Raw genomic sequence first — 17,595 nt, forward strand, 5'->3', positions numbered from 1 at the left:
TGTCCATTTCCCCATTCTTAATTGTATTTCTTCATTTTTTATTTGTTTTTCAGACTGCGTCCAGATGTTTTTTTTCTTGTCAGAGCATAGTGTGAATCCTCGCTAGAGGGCAAAGGCAGCCTTAATAAAAGCACATTTTAGCACCTACGGGAATTTAGTAATGGCTCATTTATTCTCTTTGAAGACTATGGTCAGAGGTTCTCAGATCCAATGCGCTGCATCTGTGTGCACTAATATAGCAGAATTACATTTACTGTGCTTCACAACGTGTGGCACAGATAAACACACGTGTGACCACACCTTGAAAGACCAGTTTTCTTCTTCAGTTCTTCAGTTTAGATAAATATACGCCACGGTCTGGAAGGAGATGCTCGTATCGATTGCTGCTGTTTGAGTAGCAAACAAACAATTTGTTTAAACGTCACTTTGTCGCCTGAAGAACCTGGAAGAAAGTCTGCAGTGAAGGTTAGCAATTGCCTATCAGGTACAGTTACACCCATTTCTGCACAAAGTTCTCTGAATTGGAAAGGCTTATTCAATCACCTGCAATGTTACTTCATATTTGTCTGACACACATTATTTTCCAAAAATATCCCTCACTTACTGAAAAATTAGAAAGGTTCGGCTTACTCAAAGATTACAAAACGTAATTTTATTATTTTCCTTTTAGTAAAATCAATATATTTTATTTAACTTATTTTCACTTAATAAAAGACTTTTTCTTAAATATGACAAACTCTTTGCCAAGGTTTAAGTATGTGAACGTAACTGTCCATTTTCATAGCAACATATTTTACCTGGTTATTTTTATAAAGGAAGACAAATTTGGAAATCACAATCTCATGTGAAATTTGGAATTAATAACTGCAAATACAAAAATTAAAACACATTTATTTTATTTTTTCCAGCTTTCACCCTGCATTTGACAGAGCACTGGGGATGCCAGTTGCATAGTTGGAATTGCCTCCTCCACCTCATCTTACAATAGTCCAGCATTATTCAGAGTAAGTCTTTCTCTAGACCTTGCCAGAGATGGCCAAGATTAGGAGAAAATCTGAAGGTGAAAAGGAAGCAGGTGTGTATGAGAATGAAGAAGAGGGACAACAAAACACAGTCAACGCATGTTTTGTGCTGCTGCTTTGAAAACCACCGGTTGCACCAACATCAATCGCATGAGTAGAAATGAAACTCTCCTATCCAGCCACATAACACACGATTTCTTAAATTCATTGTGCACATAAGGTTTAGGGGGTGCTCTACAAAAGCAGTGCATCTTAAATGCATTAATACTAAAACAGAAGAAAAACCTCTTTATGGTATTCATTCATACCAATTGCACAGCAGTAAAGCATAGTCAAGACTCAGCTACATTTTCCCAACGCAGAGCAGTATTTCTTTAGAAACTGAGGTACAATAAAGTTAAAAGACATCATTTTATTTATAAAAGATTTAGCTAATAACTTACCAAGGTATTTTTTTAATGTTTTCTGAACATAATTAGAAACTAAATCCAATGGCAGTAGACATTTTAAAATTGAGGTGAAAGGTGGAAAATGCTGCAGGGAAGGAATGTGGAGTGAGAAAGTTACATAAAATCAGGAGGTGGATGTGGGGCATCATGTCACAATGCAGCATCTCTATGTCTCAAAAGGCAGAAAAGTCAACTTAATGCACCTAGAACTACACCCTGATAAAATCTGTAAATGTCCAGACCTATGTTTTGTATCCCCAATGTTTTCTATCTTCAAGCATGATTTGAGGATTAAAAACCATCCTCTCTTTCATCTTCAGGTTCGCACATACTTTTCCATTTTTGTAGTTCCTGAGAATCATTTATCTTCCATACTTCAGCAAAGGACTTCAGTTTTTTCCTGGGGGAAAGAAAAAAAATCAGTCAAAACATGGATACATTTTTAAATTAAGCACAGCAAATCTTGAAAGCTCTACAGTCATCTGCAGAATTTTATACAGAGTCAAAAATAGTAGTTTGCATAGCTCAAAATATTATGTGATCTTTAAACGATCAGTCAACATTTTCTAATATATGTATTCCAGCTCTAGGACAGTCAACAATTTAATTTTAAAACTAGCTTACTGTACCAGAAGCATTGAAAAGATGAAATAAAACACTGAGCAAGAGTAAACCATTAAAGGAAATACATAACATTGTAGTTTGCGCCATTTAATATCCAGTGTTCAGTTTCTACAAATTTGCATTTGTAGAATCACACAGAGGATAATGCATTTTCAAACTAAATTAGTATACACATTCTTCTTACTTTCTTTTTAACATTTGTTGATTTGAGAGGGACTCGTAAGAGCTGTGACAAATAACAAGAAGACATTTAAAATCGGCTAACACACATTCCTGATGACAAAGATGTCAAGACTGGATGGAATTACCCAGTGAATTTTCTTAAATAACATGAAAGTGATTTTGAAAAATAAGACAAGGCAGCTGGCCTGTGGGTATTGTGACAGCACAACTATACTGCTATGAACAGGTCTGAGTTTGATTCCCAAGATCATGATAATTTTTATTTCCTCCCACAAATACACCATACACATTTTAAAATTTGCTAATGTGTGTTTGGGGGAGAAGGTACTTTGACATCTAGATCACATCATAGCAGGAAGTAAAAATAAACAGGAGTATACAAAAGAAAATATTTCTATAATGACCTACATAGGAGAACTGGAAAAATTAAGAATTACACAATACAATAATTGATGCACTGTGAAATTATCAGATAAATTTGTCGTGTTCATCTATTTATTTATTTGTTTGTTTGTTTGTTTTCTGCTGACTTGAGTTCCAGGTTTATATAGATGCATGAAGTTGCCTGCAAAGTGCATGCAAGAGGTCTGCAATGAAGGAATAACCTGCTAAAGGTCAAACCTGCTGAATTAGCAGCTGCTGTGTGGTGGATATCCCTGTATCTGATCCCTCACATGGCAGTGTCATTAAAGGGGGAGGCAAAAGGGTCAACCTTTGGATAGGGTAGGCTGGTCTGGCAGGCTGGCTGCAATCTCAAGGTTACCTTTAGCAACTGCTGACAGAATCAAGGGCCATGTTCTCACTCCCACCCTTTTCTTCTTCAGGTAGACTCAAAGAATCACAGAATAGTTTGGGTTTGCAGGGACCTTCAAAGCTCATCCAGTGCCACCCCTGCCACGAGCAGGGACATCTTCACCAGCTGAGGTTGCTCAGAGCCCCGTCCAGCCTGGCCTGGGATGTCCCCAGGGATGGTTCACCTCTCTGGGCAACCTGGGCCAGGCTCTCACCACCCTCAGGGGCAAAAATTTCTGCCTTATGTCCAGCCTGAATCTCCCCTCTTTTGGTTTAAAACCATCACCCCTTGTCCTATCAAAAAGACAGTAATGCCTTTTGACAAGTAACACCAGGAAATTGAACTTGTGTGATATTACCTACAGAAAGAAGGACTTCTCAGCTGCATCAGATCCCTAACCTGGCCTCTTTTAGAATCACAGAATCCTTCCAGTTGGAAGAGACCCTCAAGATCATCAAGTCCAACCATAGCCTAACCTAACTCTAGTACTAAACCATGTCTCTAAGAACCTCGTCTAAATATCTTCTAACACCTGTAGGGATGGTGACCCCACCACTGCCCTGGGCAGCCTGTGTTCCTCTGCTTCACAACCCTTTCCGTGAATAATTTTTTTTGTAATATCCAATCTGAACCTCCCCTGGCACAACTTGAGGCCATTTCCTCTTGTCCTTTCACTTGTTAATTGGAAGAAGAGACCAACCCCCTCCACGCTACAAGCTCCTTCGGGTAGTTGTAGACAGTGATAAGCTCTCCCCGCTCAGCCTCCTTCTCTCAAGCCATGTGGCCGTGCACAACCCAGCCCTGGCACCACCGAGAAAAGGGCAGGGAGCAAACCCACCAGCAGCCGCCTCAGGAGATGGGTTTGGGGACCCTGCTCCAGCAGGTCCTCCCAGCCACAGCTGCTGGTGCAGCTCCAGTGGCCCCAGTCCGCAGTGAACTGGGGGGCGCGGTGCTTCCAGCCTGTGACAAGTCAGGATAAAGGACTCATCACAGCTTTGGATTAAGTATTTATTCTTTTTCACTTTAAGGATACAAGCCAATCGCATACCGATAACTAAAATACAGATGGCAGCTTACATATTTGAAAGCTGGTAAATGGGACACAATTACGTACCACAATTAAGACTACCCAATCAGCCCTCACCCTGCCCCTCTATGGGCACTGTAAATCAGTTTTCTAACTACATCATTGCACACTATTTTTACTGCTCGTAGGTTTTGATATGATTAACTCCCTTTTTAGCAATGGAGATGTGCCAGAACCCTATTTGGGCCCTGTCCAAGTAATATGCTAGCATGGTTTTCATAGAACAAAGGAAGATAAACTAAAGGGACATATTATTATATTATTTTACATCTTAATTTTATTATACAGTAACTCTGACCTTCCAGCTCATACTCTCACCTTTCCATACGACAGTTTTTTGTTGATTTTAGAACCGTATGTATCCTCTAACAACAGAGTTCAGATATTGCTAGTAATTTGTTGGTTTACTTTTATCAGTTATTGACCATTATTTCCAATTAACATAAGCTACATGATTTTCCCCATAAACTGTCACGTATCTTCAACAGAACATTTTTATGTTGCTTACTTAAAAAGAGGATAAAAACTGGTGTCAAGCACTAAGCGCTGCTAAGTCCCAAAATATCTGCCTGCACCTAAATATAATTAGTACTTAAATTTTTCTTATTTTAAATTGTTCTGTCAGGATTAGTTACGGCCATCAGATAAGAGAGCTCTTGATTATATTCCTAAAAGGCTATTTGAATTTTGCAGATAGGACTGCCACTGAAAATAATAACAACAAAAAAATTCAGTGGAAATCAATATTAGCACGTATTTCTAAATTGTGTACATCATGTTACAGGTTTTATAAAAATGACATCATTTGATTCACATGGGAATTTTCATAACTAGTCTAATATATAAGGTACATATATCCCTAAATGAAAATCAGTTATCAGAAAAATATGAAAATCCGCAGATTTTCAGTAAAATCGTGTGTGTTCAGGATGCAATCAAAATATATTACAAATATTTATTTTTAAGTTAAATCAGAAAAAGAATAACTTCATTTCCTTCTACACTATAGTGTGCAAATCTAATTTCAAGTTTCAAAGTGAATAATATACTTTCTAAATTAAATCTATTAATATTTTCACTGTCACTGGTGAGTACAGAAGTAGGCATTGTAAGACAGTTATATTTCAAATTTTTCTTCCTGGAAACAGTGAAAATATATACCTGAAAGGCTAAATATACTATTACTTGCCATAAGAAAATAATAAATAGTTTATTCCTCATGTTAGCTCAATGTGCATTTAGTTTATTTCGATCTTCTTTCAGGGGGCAGCAATTAACCTCTGACATAACAGCTAACTATAAAATCTAAAGCTTTGACTGAAATGGATAGCATAATTTCCTAAGTATGTTTTTCAAAGTTTTGTCTCACTGTCTCTTCCATGAAGGGTAGGAGGATATCTGAAGTAGCTCTTACTGTGCTTTTTAATGCACATTGTGTGAAGTGCTCTTTGATTCACAGCTGAGTTTCACTAGGGGGGAAAAAAAAATCACAATTGTTCTGACCTTTTCATATTCACTATCGTCTCCAACTCCTTTGATTTGTCAGCTGCTTTCTTCAAGATTTCTTCAGGAATATCTGCCAGTTTGGCAACATTGAGCCCATAACTCCTTGCAGAGACTCCTTTAGTTATTTGATAAAGAAAAGTGATAAATTCAGGATTCTCTCCATCTTCAGGTCCTAATGAAACAAAACCAAAATCAAAAACTCTTCTATTATGTTAGTAAAATGTAGCAGACTAAAATGGCAAAGCCTGCAGTCCCATGCTTGCTGTGTGATTTATAGCATTGAATAAGTATGAAAGAAAAATGTTTCCTTGAGACCACACATTTCACCTACACACTCTGAGACAAAAAAACCCTTTACTGTATTCTTACCTGGGGTCTTATGAAGCAGACTTGTGTGTGTGCGTGCATGGAACCTTGAGTCTTTGTACATCAAACTGATTAGTTAATGCTGTAACTCAGATATTGCATCTCACATTTGCTGAGCAATGACAGAACAAAGGAAGTGTCAGTAATCCCACAATTAAGAAACCTGTAACTACAGCACAACAAAAAGTTTGCTGCCTGCCAGGAACTTAGGAGCCACAGAAAACACTAGCTAAAACCAAAGGTTAGGATGGTGAATCTACAGCTAGGGATTCTTTCTATTCCACAACAATAAGATGGAAACTTAAAAGCCATCATTACAAATCTGATGACCCCGTCCCCTTTAGACATTCTTGTTGCATCCCAGCACAATCCAGGCCTTGTGTAAAGAGCAGAAAAAGTATGGGGTCATTCGTTGCCATTTGTTCCTCTGTCTTAAAAATGCAGGTTTTTGGAAACCATGGAGATTTCCATAAATGCTGATGACTCAAGCTGATTTGATCTGAGTGATCCCAGTCAAAAACTGGAAAAAAAAAAGCCATAAAACTCATCTAAAATAAAACAATTAAAATGTTAAGTCATAAGGAGCTGAAGATACAGGCAGAGCAATAAACAGATGTGTTGTTGCTTGCAGGCTAGGGCACTACACCTGCTGTGCTTTCTGTAGAAAAACAGTGAAGGCAACATATGGCCTGAAGGTTTAGGTCAACTAACAGTCAAAGCAGAAATGCTGATGCAGGACACTGAAACACAAAGTATAGGATTTCACGGACAAAATAGTTAAGGAACAGTAACTATTAAATACCGATAACATCTCAATTGCCTGAGAGTACCAGAGATTAACAGTTCAATTAATCAACTCTGTGAGAAAAGGACATGGTGATGCCCAGGAGAGCGATGCTCATAACTGGAAACATGCATCGCTCCATAGTGCTCACCTAAACACAACATTACTTTGAACTATCTGTTCTCAAAGTTAACATGTTTCTGGGATCCCTGGTTCCAATATGAAACACAATACTAAAGATGAAGTCTCCCTCTAGCCAAACATTTCTTTAACTCTCTGAAAAACATTTTTAAAGTGATAGATTACTTATTTAAATACATAATGCAGTGGCAAACACTGAAGTGCCCTGTCTCTATTAGTTTACAATATAAGCAGATAATACAATATTAAGAAAAAATTAGGAAGAAGGTAAATAGCAAACTTCATGCCAATTCTTAAAAAAACTATTTCCAAGAATGATGTAGGGAACAGACAACTATTAGGCAAAGTGGGAAAACCTGAGTAAGAATTGTCAAGCACCTGATTAAACCAGATACATCAAGAAAAAAAAAATCAAAACAGATTGTACGGAAGGAAATCCTAAATCAAAAATGTGTTTTAAGTTTGGAAGCCATGTGAGTAAGAGAGATCCAGTGGATAAATCCTATGTGGATTTTCAAAAGGTTTTTGACAAGAGTCCCGTATCACATGCTCTTTGGAAACTAAGCAGCTAAAATCTAAAAGGAAGGCCTCTGCATTTGTAAATAATTGGTTAAAAGATAGGAAACAGATGGTAACAGTCCTCACCATGAAGGGTGATCATCACTGCAGGCAGAGCTGCTCAGCATAGCCATTATCAAACAAGGAAAAGAGCTAAGCAGTAAGCTGATAAACTTTACTGAAAATACTAATTCAGAGCAACAGTGACAAGAAGAAGACATGCTGCAACTCTTCTGCATGGTAAGACAAGAACTGAATGGAATTAAGAAAAGCAAACTACAAAATTACGCATGGCATGGAAAGGATGAACAGAGATTATTCTTCTGCCTCTTCTAATTCAAGAACACCAATTGAAACTACAAGATATTTCAAGAATTTCAGAACAAACAAGAGGAGCAGGATCTTCACACAAGATAGTGCTAAATTTTGGAGGTCTTTGACTCAGTGGGATGAAGATGCTAAAAGTGCACAATGATACTCAGGGAAACTAGAAACCTCATTGAAATGAAATCCATTGAAGATACTAAAAACCAGACAATGCATCTAGCTTTTGAAGCCTCCTAAGCAGCAAATGTTTGCAGACAGTGAGACCTTTTAGAGGAAGAGTTGCTATATGTTTGATTCCTAATCCTTCCTCCCACTATCCTTTGTATTTGGCTACGGTGAAAAGCTGGATACTGGAGTGAGTGAATCTTCTATCTGAGCGAGCTCAGTCATCCTTATACTAAACAGAAATGTTTGTTCGGTGTTCAAGCCCCCTCCAAAATGTGTATATAGGCTGATACTCTAGTAAGTTTGGATTTATCACTTTCATGTCAAGGTTTAAATTACCATTACAATTTTACAGTTTCTGGCTATGCCCATACTGCCAGAATCCCAGATGGATTTATACCGTACCTTTTTGTTCAGCACTTTCCTCCTCATTCACCAGGAAAGCCATGTGGTAATTACCAACTTTTTCTGGATATACCTTCTCTAGGTCACAAACTGAGGGATAGTGAGTGACAAACAGTGTCAATGATTCCACCTACAACAATGAAATAAACGCATAAGAAGGTTTGACTTTAATTTTTTTTTTAAACACAGCAACACAGAGCTGGTATCCTTTATCTATTATTTCTTTGCTCTGAGTTTAGACATGCTGCATTTCTACAAGGAAATACACACCATGTCAAAGCATACCATAGTGCAGGCTACAAAAAGAATTCACTAAGCATGTGTCAGATTGAACACTTACATCTCTAATAAAATGTTCAAGTGTAGCATAAGCAATAGCGATTCCGTCATGTGTGCTAGTTCCTCTTCCCAGTTCATCCAAAATTACTAGTGATCTTGAAGTCGCTTTTCTTATTATCTCAGCAGTATCTCTCAGTTCTTCCATAAAGGTACTTCGGCCTTTGTAAATGTTATCTGCTGCGCCCATCCTGCATTAGGACACAAAACAGATCAGTTGATTAAGTTCAAATAAATGCCAGATAATACCAAAAATAACTCATGATAATGAAACTGTTTTGTAACACATCTCTTGTTGCTGCTCCAAGCAGAGCAGAAAAACTCAGGTAGAACATTCACCTTCCAGGACAAGCTACTGCTCAGGAAAAAAAGCAACCACAGCACATGGTGTAGATGAGACGGTAAAAAAGACTGAAAGGTCCAGAGGGAACTACTCATGTACCATTAAACACAGGCTTCCACGCATTCCTCAGGACAACAGGGTACACTGGCCCTGTGGGCACCTGCGGGAGGTCAGGCTGCAGGGACAGCAGAGAATTTTTCCGGGTCATCAGCCCCCAAGTAAATCCACAGACAGAAATCTCAGCACCCCATGTCAACAATAGGAATTGGAGAGGACAAAGACATGGACAGGGGGCTATTTCTTAGCATGAAGTTCTTCCATCTCGACAAACAGTATAAGGCAGCCTGCTCTTCTCCTAAAAAGGACCCTGGGAGTCCGGACCAGTCAGCTTGCAAGAAGGATTCCAGCAAAGGTAGCTATGAAAATGAATTTTACTTTATTGGTTTAGTCTGACCATCTAATTCGCATGTTTTTTAAATGCTAACAACAACTGAAAGTATTAGATATTAGCATTTTCATGTAGAGACAGAGTGAACACTCGTGACCAGGTATTTGTGCATCCATAGAGGCACAGCAATTAGTTCCTTCAAGCAGTAACAGAATAACAATTATTTCTGCTAATTACATAGGCACACAATCCTACTAACATGCTGAAGTATCATTTTACGAGAAATATTTCCCACCTCACCTTTTTACACAACTGCCCTTGAACTTACTGACCTCCATCCAGGTGAGTTTCTCCTCTGCCCTACACACTCATGCACACACACACAAAACCCTTCATGTTTCATGCCTTTCAGTGCTGTTTCAGATTCATAGAAGAATCTGAGGATTGAAGGTATCTCCAGTTGTGAAACTGCAGTTTTCATCTCAGAGATCTGCTGGTAATTCACCCTGTTTTTCTCCTGCAGCTTTCCCTACCTATTCAATTAATACGCTTTCTACCTGGAAAAAAAGAACATTCCCTTTTTCCATATGTGTTTTCCAATTACATTAATCATATTATAATGTCACTTCTGAGATAGGTTATCATTACCAAGCCACTGAGCAGGGCTGTAAAGATGGATTTGTTCACTCTCATCAGCCAATAATATAGTAACATACAAGCCACATTGATTTAAGGAAAACTGACTCATGGGCTTAGCATATTACATTTTCAGATTTAACAGCTGGCCACAACAGTATTTAAAGCCAATCAAAACCTTTAAAGAGAATCCCAGTATAGCTTTTTTTTTTCCTCTCAGTCTTTTGTTGCATCTCTCTCTAATATAATTGCTTCTGTTGCCTACATAGCAAGATATTAATCATTTTACAGGGATCTTATGATTGTCAAGAGTAATTGACTACCAATATCAAAAAACAGCAGCTTGGACACAGCAGAATTATGAGTTCTATATATTCTCTGGTCCCTGCCCTGGAAATTAGGTAGGGTGGCATGCATAACCTCACAATACACAAATCTTCAATAACGGATGAGCTAGTTTTGGTTGCATATGGGCATTATGATACAAGGTGCAAACTAACAGTTTTCATTTCATTGAGTATGAGCTTACATACACACACACTAGTTATACTCCTACGTATTGGGGAAGATAAGTGATTTTGCACATAAGCTAATTAAATTTCACATTAATTTCAATGTGAAATCAACATTTTCTGTAATCCTTTTAAATGCTGGGTTAAGAACTATGAAGGGATTACTGAATTTTTCATAGCGCCCCCAACACGTCCCAGCCCCTTTCCTAGTTTGGTTCAGCCATCAGGTACTACTGTAAAATCAAACAATCCCCCTTTATCACAGTACTACACAGATCTACAGATAACAATATAAATTAATCTATTTTTAACACTATTAACTAGAAATAAGTTAACCAGAAGACAAATACTTTTTATGTATGAGTGCATGGAATACAATTTCCTGACACAACTGGTTAGTGAGCCTACCAGAGAAGGAGCCGCACTGGACCTGTTTGTAAACAGAGAAGGGCTCCTGGGCAACGTGTCGGTTGGAGGTCGCCCCTTGGGCATAGTGATTATGAAATGACTGAGTTTCCTGTTTTTGTAGAAGTTAGAAAAGCGGTCAGCAGAACTGCTCCTTTGGGCTTCCGAAGGGCAAACTTTGACCTGTTCAGAAGGCTGGTTGGCAGAGTCCATTGGGAAGCAGGCTGAAGGACAAAGGAGTCCAGAAAGGCTGGTTGCTCTTCAAGAAGGAAATCTTGGAGGTGCAGGAGCAGGCTGTCCTCAGGTTCTGGAAGGCAGGCCGGCGGGGAAGAAGACTGGCCTGTCTGAATAGAGAGCTGCAGCTGGAACTTAGGCAGAAAAAGATAATTTCTAACCTTTGGAAGGCCACTCAAGAGAAATACAAGAATTCTGCGAGGGTATGCAGGGAGAAAATTAGAAGGGCCAAAGCCCAACTAAAGCTGAGCCTAGCTACTGCTGTAAAGGGCACCAAGAAATGTTTCTGTAAACACATCAGCAACAAAAAGAGGGCTAAGGAGAATTTCCATCATTTCCATCCCCTGATGGATGTGGGGGAAAACCATGACAGAAAATGAAGGGAAAGGCAGAGGTACTAAACACCTTCTTTGCCTCAGTCTTTAATAGTCAGAACTGTTGTGCTCCAAGTACCCAGCCCCCTGAGCCAGAATACAGGGATGGGGAGCAGAATGAAGCCCAAATAATCCAAGGGGAAATGGTTGGTGATCTGCAGCACCACTTGGACACCCACAAGTCTATGGGGCCAGATGGGATCCATCCAAGGGTCCTGAAGGAGCTGGCGGAGGTGATCGCTGAGCCACTTTCCACATTGTCTGTCAGCAATCTTGGCTAACAAGGGAGGTCACAGTCGACTGGAAGCTGGCAAATGTGACACCCATCTGCAAGAAGGGCTGGAAGGAGGATCCAGGGAACTACAAACCTATCAGTTTAACCTCGGTGACAGGGAAGGACATGGAGCAGATCATCCTGAGTGACATCACATGGCACATACAAGAGAACCATGCGATCAGGCCCAGTTAACATGGGTTTATGAAAGGCAGGTCCTGTTTGACCAACCTGATCTCCTTCTATGACAAGGTAACCCGCTTAGTGGATGAGGGACAGGCTGTGGCTGTTGTGCACTTAGACTTCAGTAAGGCCTTTGACACCATATCCCACAGCATCTCCTGGAGAAGCTGCAGCTCATGGCCTGGATGGGTGGACTCTGCGATGGATAAAGAACTGGCTGGAGGGCTGGGCCCAAAGAGTTGTGGTGAACGGAGGCAAATCCAGTTGGTGGCTGGTCATGAGTGGAGTTCCCCAGGGCTCAGTATTGGGGCCAGTTCTGTTTAATCTCTTTATCAGTGACCTGGATGAGAGGATTGAATGTACCCTTAGCAAGTTTGAAGATGACATCAAATTGGGTGGGAGTGTTGATCTGCTGCAGGGTAATAAGACCATACAGAGGTATCTGGATCATTGGGCTGAGGCCAATTGTATGAGGTCTAACAAGGTCAAGTGCCGGGTCCTGCACTTGGGCCACAACAACCCCAGGCAGCGCTACAGGCTTGGGGAAGAATGTCTGGAAAGTGCCTGGCAGAGAGGGATCAGGGGGTGTTGATTGACAGCAGCTGAACACGAGCCAGTGGTGTGCCCAGGTGGCCAAAAAGACCAACAGCATCCTGGCTTGTGTCAGGAACAGTGTGGCCAGCAGGACTAGAGAAGTGATTGTGCCACTGTACTTGGTGCTGGTGAGGCCCCACCTTCAATAGTGTGTTCAGTTTTGGGTCCCTCATCATAAGAAGGACATGGAAATACTAGAGAGAGCGCAGAGGAGGGTGACAAAGCTGGTGAGGGGCTTGAAGCACAAGTCTGATGAAGAGCCGCTGAGGGTACTGGGGCTGTTCAGCATGGAGAACAGGAAGCTGAGGGGAGATCTTATCACTGTCTACAACTACCTGAAAAGAGGTTGCAGCATGGAGGGGGTTGGTCTCTTCTCCCAAGTAGCAAGTGATAGGACCAGAGGAAATGGGCCAAGTTGCACCAGGGGAGGTTTAGGTTGGATATTAGGGAAAAATTCTTCCTAGAAAGAGTTGTCAGGCATTGGAACAGGCTGCCCAGGGCAGTGCTGGAGTCACCATCCCTGGAGGTGTTTAAAAGGCATTTAGACGAGGTTCTTAGGGACATGGTTTAGTGCTAGAGTTAGGTTATGGTTGGACTCGATGATCCTGAGAGTTTGTTCCAACTGAAATGATTCTATGGTTGTATGTCTGAACAACCTCTGGCTCCACAGTTGGCAACTTTAATCTTAGTCTCCAACGCTAGGATTATTAGTATTATTATTTTATCATTTTTATTTGGCTTTTCATCACAGAGACAGCACCTACCATGCTGTCTGGTCTGCACCTAAGATGATTACACTGAAAGTTCTCAGTTCTATTTTTCTCTTGGATTGCATCATTTCCATAGAGCCCTCAAAATCATTTAGTCATTTTGTATCTAATTTGCATTCACAAAAATAATTTTCAGAACTTCCTCACTGAATGCTCACGATACAAACAGAAATAAGTACTATTTTGCTCCGGTTGTTAACAACAGCTGCAAAAGAAGCCTTTCTTTTCAGCATCTTAAAAGATTCAAATCCAACTCAGGCTTATCTACAGATTAAAAAAACACATGTATTTTTCAATGACACAAAAACTCTTAAATGTCATCCTTTGAAAATGGATAAAATTGTTCTTTCTCCCTCTGTCCTTGACACTAGAAGAATCACACTTGTTTTTTAAATTGACGTGATATGCAATATTATCCCAGAGGCAAGTAAGAATAACTATTGTAATGTGGATGATTGCATTTATAACAGTAACGGTTAATATGCAACAACACATTGCTCCTTAACTGTATGCTATATTATTCCTGATACAATAAAGTTTTTGAGTCAAAACACCTATTGCTTAAACAATTCTTCAAGTTTAAAACAGCCATAATAAATCCCACTAAACTCCCATGAGACTCAGTTGCTTTGAATTTACATTTTGATGTAGTTTGCCTCCTAAATATTTTCATACATCAAAATAATAAACTCTTTCCCACAATGCTGAATAGAATCCAGATGATTTACCATTGTTAACAGCTACTCTATAGCTAATATCTGAGATGCTATCCCTCTGAATTGTTAGGGTAAAAATGCTAAAAGAATGTTATAAATACTAAGCCTTAATGCTGCCAGCACTTAAAGCACTTCTTTTTTTGTTTGCTTGGTTTTCATTTTACACAGGGTCTTAATAAAATCTCCAAGATTCACTTTCTCTGGAAAGCTACCTACAATGGGATCAGGTATTTCCGTAACCTTTATATATACACAAAAATAAGTATTTGATTACATTTTAATGGTGACAATATAGTGAAAGAGGTATGACTTGTCCCTGAGTGATGCAGACATGTCATGCACTACCCAAATTTTCTTTTCTTCCCTCTCTTAATTTAAAAAAAAAGGAAAAATAATGTACCTAGGAGAAAAGGTTACAACAGAATATGAGAGTCACAAAAGCAAACCATCAGAGCAAAAACCGTGCCACCCAACTTCACCAGCTTTATTAGTCTATTTGTTAAAACACCAGCTGCTGCAAGTAGTTACACGGTTAATAAAAAAAAATCCATTTCTGCTATGGAATTTCTAATGTCTACATTCAGAAAGACTACTGCATTCTGCCCATGAGGAGCGTGCAGACATCCAATGTGAAGAGCGCCTCTTTAGTGCTGGCAAGAGATCCATCACTCCTCAGCAAATGCAATTTGGCTGGAAACCACTTGTTATAATGTCTCTTTGACAGCTAACCAAATTTCATAAAATTAAAAGCTCTTCATCTTATAATGTTCAACACATCTATTATGTAAAGAAAAAAAAAAAAGGAGGACACATCTCTTTTCAGTGCTAGGTTTCAAGTGGTAAAGATTCTTGTCTATAGACTTGGAAAAAAAAACCACAGGGAAACAGGGAAGCAATGTTTTCATAAATTAATTTTTGAAGGATAAGTTCGAAATTATGCAGCAGCAGCTAGCTTTATGTAAATCAGCTAGCACTATACGCTTAACCTCTATGTGACCCCTTAGAAAAAAAGACACAGATTTCCTTATTCTGCTGTAGGTGCAATCAAATGTGTTTTGTTGTTGCTGTTTGTTTGGTTTTTTAATCTGCTTTCCAGAGTCAATAAATGGGCACAGTACTGACCTTTTCTAATGCAAGTGCTCTTCATCCTGGGAAGATATCCTAAGATATTTTGTCCTATGAGGCTCTATAAATGTTGGGATCTTTTTTTTTTTTAATTATACAAGCTATGATATCAGTCAAAAAACACAGGAATTAAATAGTATAACTTCTTTCCTTGCACCTCAAGAATTTTTATGTAGTTGTTAGCCATATAAACTTATTCTCAACAGGCGCAAACTAATATTGCTAAAATGTGTGGTGCTGAAAGTCACCTCAAGGCCTGGTGCTTTCAAGCTTTTGATCAGCTAGACACACCTGTGGGCTTTGAGAGCTCTTCATGAAAAATATGTATGGAAGGAGAAAATTGAAATTGAAGTCACAGAGGTCTTCTTGGAGTTCCTTCTCTCAGCATCCTGTTAATACTGGTCTCAAAAAACCCAAGTGTCCTGAAGAAGGGGACAGACTTGCAGACTTGATGACCAACAGTGGTATGAAAACAATAGAATAACACAAGATATTGTTTTGGAGTGGAGCAGAGTGGCCCCCAGAGAACTGCAACTGTCCTATGCTAGCAGGCCATGGGTGAAAGTGACAACATATAGGTTAAAACAGAAATTGCCCTAGTGTGACAGAAGGCAGTGAAAAAAAAGGATTTCGCCGAGCAGAAAAATGAACCTGAAATCCAGAAGCTTCTAGTTAAGGGTTTCTCCACGCTGTCTTTCGAAAGAAGTTATCCAACATGCTGTTAGTTGTTTTGGTTATAAAATTAAGAGCACTGTGTGGAGCTCAGGTATTTTATTATTCCTTTATGTTAGTGTGAATCCCTCACACTGCCTGTGAAAATGACCAAGCAGCCCAAGAGCTCCCAGAGGTCACAGAAACCAACTACATAAAACTGAATGAATTCTAGAAAACAAGACTGCAAAACCATTCCCTAAAGCCTTATTCTCATACAGGTGTCAACATTCCAATGCTACTTTTTAATTCCTAGTTCATAAAATGTTTCTTGCTGAAAAAAAACCTTAGATGAAATTTCAGATTTTCCACCGTGATTTTAGAAAGATGCACTTGATTTTAAAAGTTCATCTAAAATACTTACTGGAGAAATGAAACCTAGTGCCTGTTGTGGAATAAACCTGATTAGTATAGTCTCTACACACTGCCTTTGCAGTTTAAGAGAAGGCATTGAGGTTTCCAGGTATGGTTTGTCTTCCCAGGGGTTAGAATTAAGCCTGACTTAATATCAGAATGTACTCATGGTCGAACTATTTATCCATCAAGAACAATTCACATTAAAATAAAATTACTCTTTCCTCTGAGAATACCTTCAATGCAAGTTGTAGAATACCGCTCTCTCAACACCACCACCAAAGACATTCCTTCCATGATTCAAAGAGAACATGGAGAAAAACACAAATAAAATAAATTCATAACGTGACTTTACAGCTCCACTCACTCCCTCTCACACAAACCCCTTCAAAATGTCACTTCAGAGATCACTGTATTTGAACAGGAGTTATTAAACTTAAAATAAGTACTTTACAGAAAGAAAGGATTAGATGGATTCTTGCCTTATAGTTTATTTTCTTGCATGGGACTGTTCTCTACAACATGTTTTTGATTATCACTATATAGTTAATATTTTTTTATAAGATCGCACAACAACTGGTCTGTATCCGCTTATTTTTTGGCAGAAAATACTCTTCCCAGCTGAAGTCTTATTGGTCTTTGCAGAAAATGAATGGCTGCAAAATGTCAGTATTAACTGAACATGATGTTTATGAGAACGGAAAAACTTAATATTGATCCAAATGTGAATGGAACAACTCAAGTGCAATTGCATTTCAAGACCTGCATAAGTCTTCTCCCATCGAACTGGGTTATTGATTGTCTATTAGGCACCTAGCACACAGTACTTATGGAGACTTCACAGGTTAAAAATCAAAAGCAGTGTGCAAACTCGTCTGCCAAGAAAATGAAAACAAGCATCCCAAAGGGAGGACTGGCAGGCTGACTACTGCATGTCCTCTCCTGCAGTCCCAAGAAACTCAACACCTTTAACCAGAACAATTGTTCATTTTTGCACACAAAAGTGATTTGAAACCCTATGTATTTTGGAAACACTCAAACTGCTAATGAGATTGTTAGTATTATACACAAGTAGCTCAATTTGGATATTGTAACTGTTGGCTACTTTCCACATACAATGAGAATTTATCAAGTAATTCTTTAGAAGATAGCATCTGCAAATTTATAGCAGTTCACTGGCAAGAAACTAATGCTTCACACTCCCCCACAGAGTACTGGTAAATCATCTAC

General features: G+C 39.1%; 1 protein-coding gene across 1 annotated transcript in view; it reads right to left on the bottom strand.

The window, feature by feature from the left end:
• Positions 1–1,762: 1,762 nt before the first annotated feature.
• MSH3 (mutS homolog 3) overlaps positions 1,763–17,595 on the bottom strand; it is a gene marked incomplete at its 3' end in the record, with an annotated part of 123,288 nt that continues 107,455 nt past the window's right edge. Inside the window, exons 21-24 of the mRNA XM_080362192.1 lie at positions 8,751–8,937; positions 8,411–8,540; positions 5,662–5,836; positions 1,763–1,871 (exon numbers count right to left, since the gene is read on the bottom strand). Coding sequence (XP_080218318.1) covers positions 1,763–1,871; positions 5,662–5,836; positions 8,411–8,540; positions 8,751–8,937 — 601 coding nt within the window. The remainder of the gene's footprint in view (positions 1,872–5,661; positions 5,837–8,410; positions 8,541–8,750; positions 8,938–17,595) is intronic.

Source organism: Nesoenas mayeri (assembly GCF_963082525.1).
Source record: "Nesoenas mayeri genome assembly, chromosome: Z".
NCBI classification, from domain to species: Eukaryota; Metazoa; Chordata; class Aves; order Columbiformes; family Columbidae; genus Nesoenas; species Nesoenas mayeri.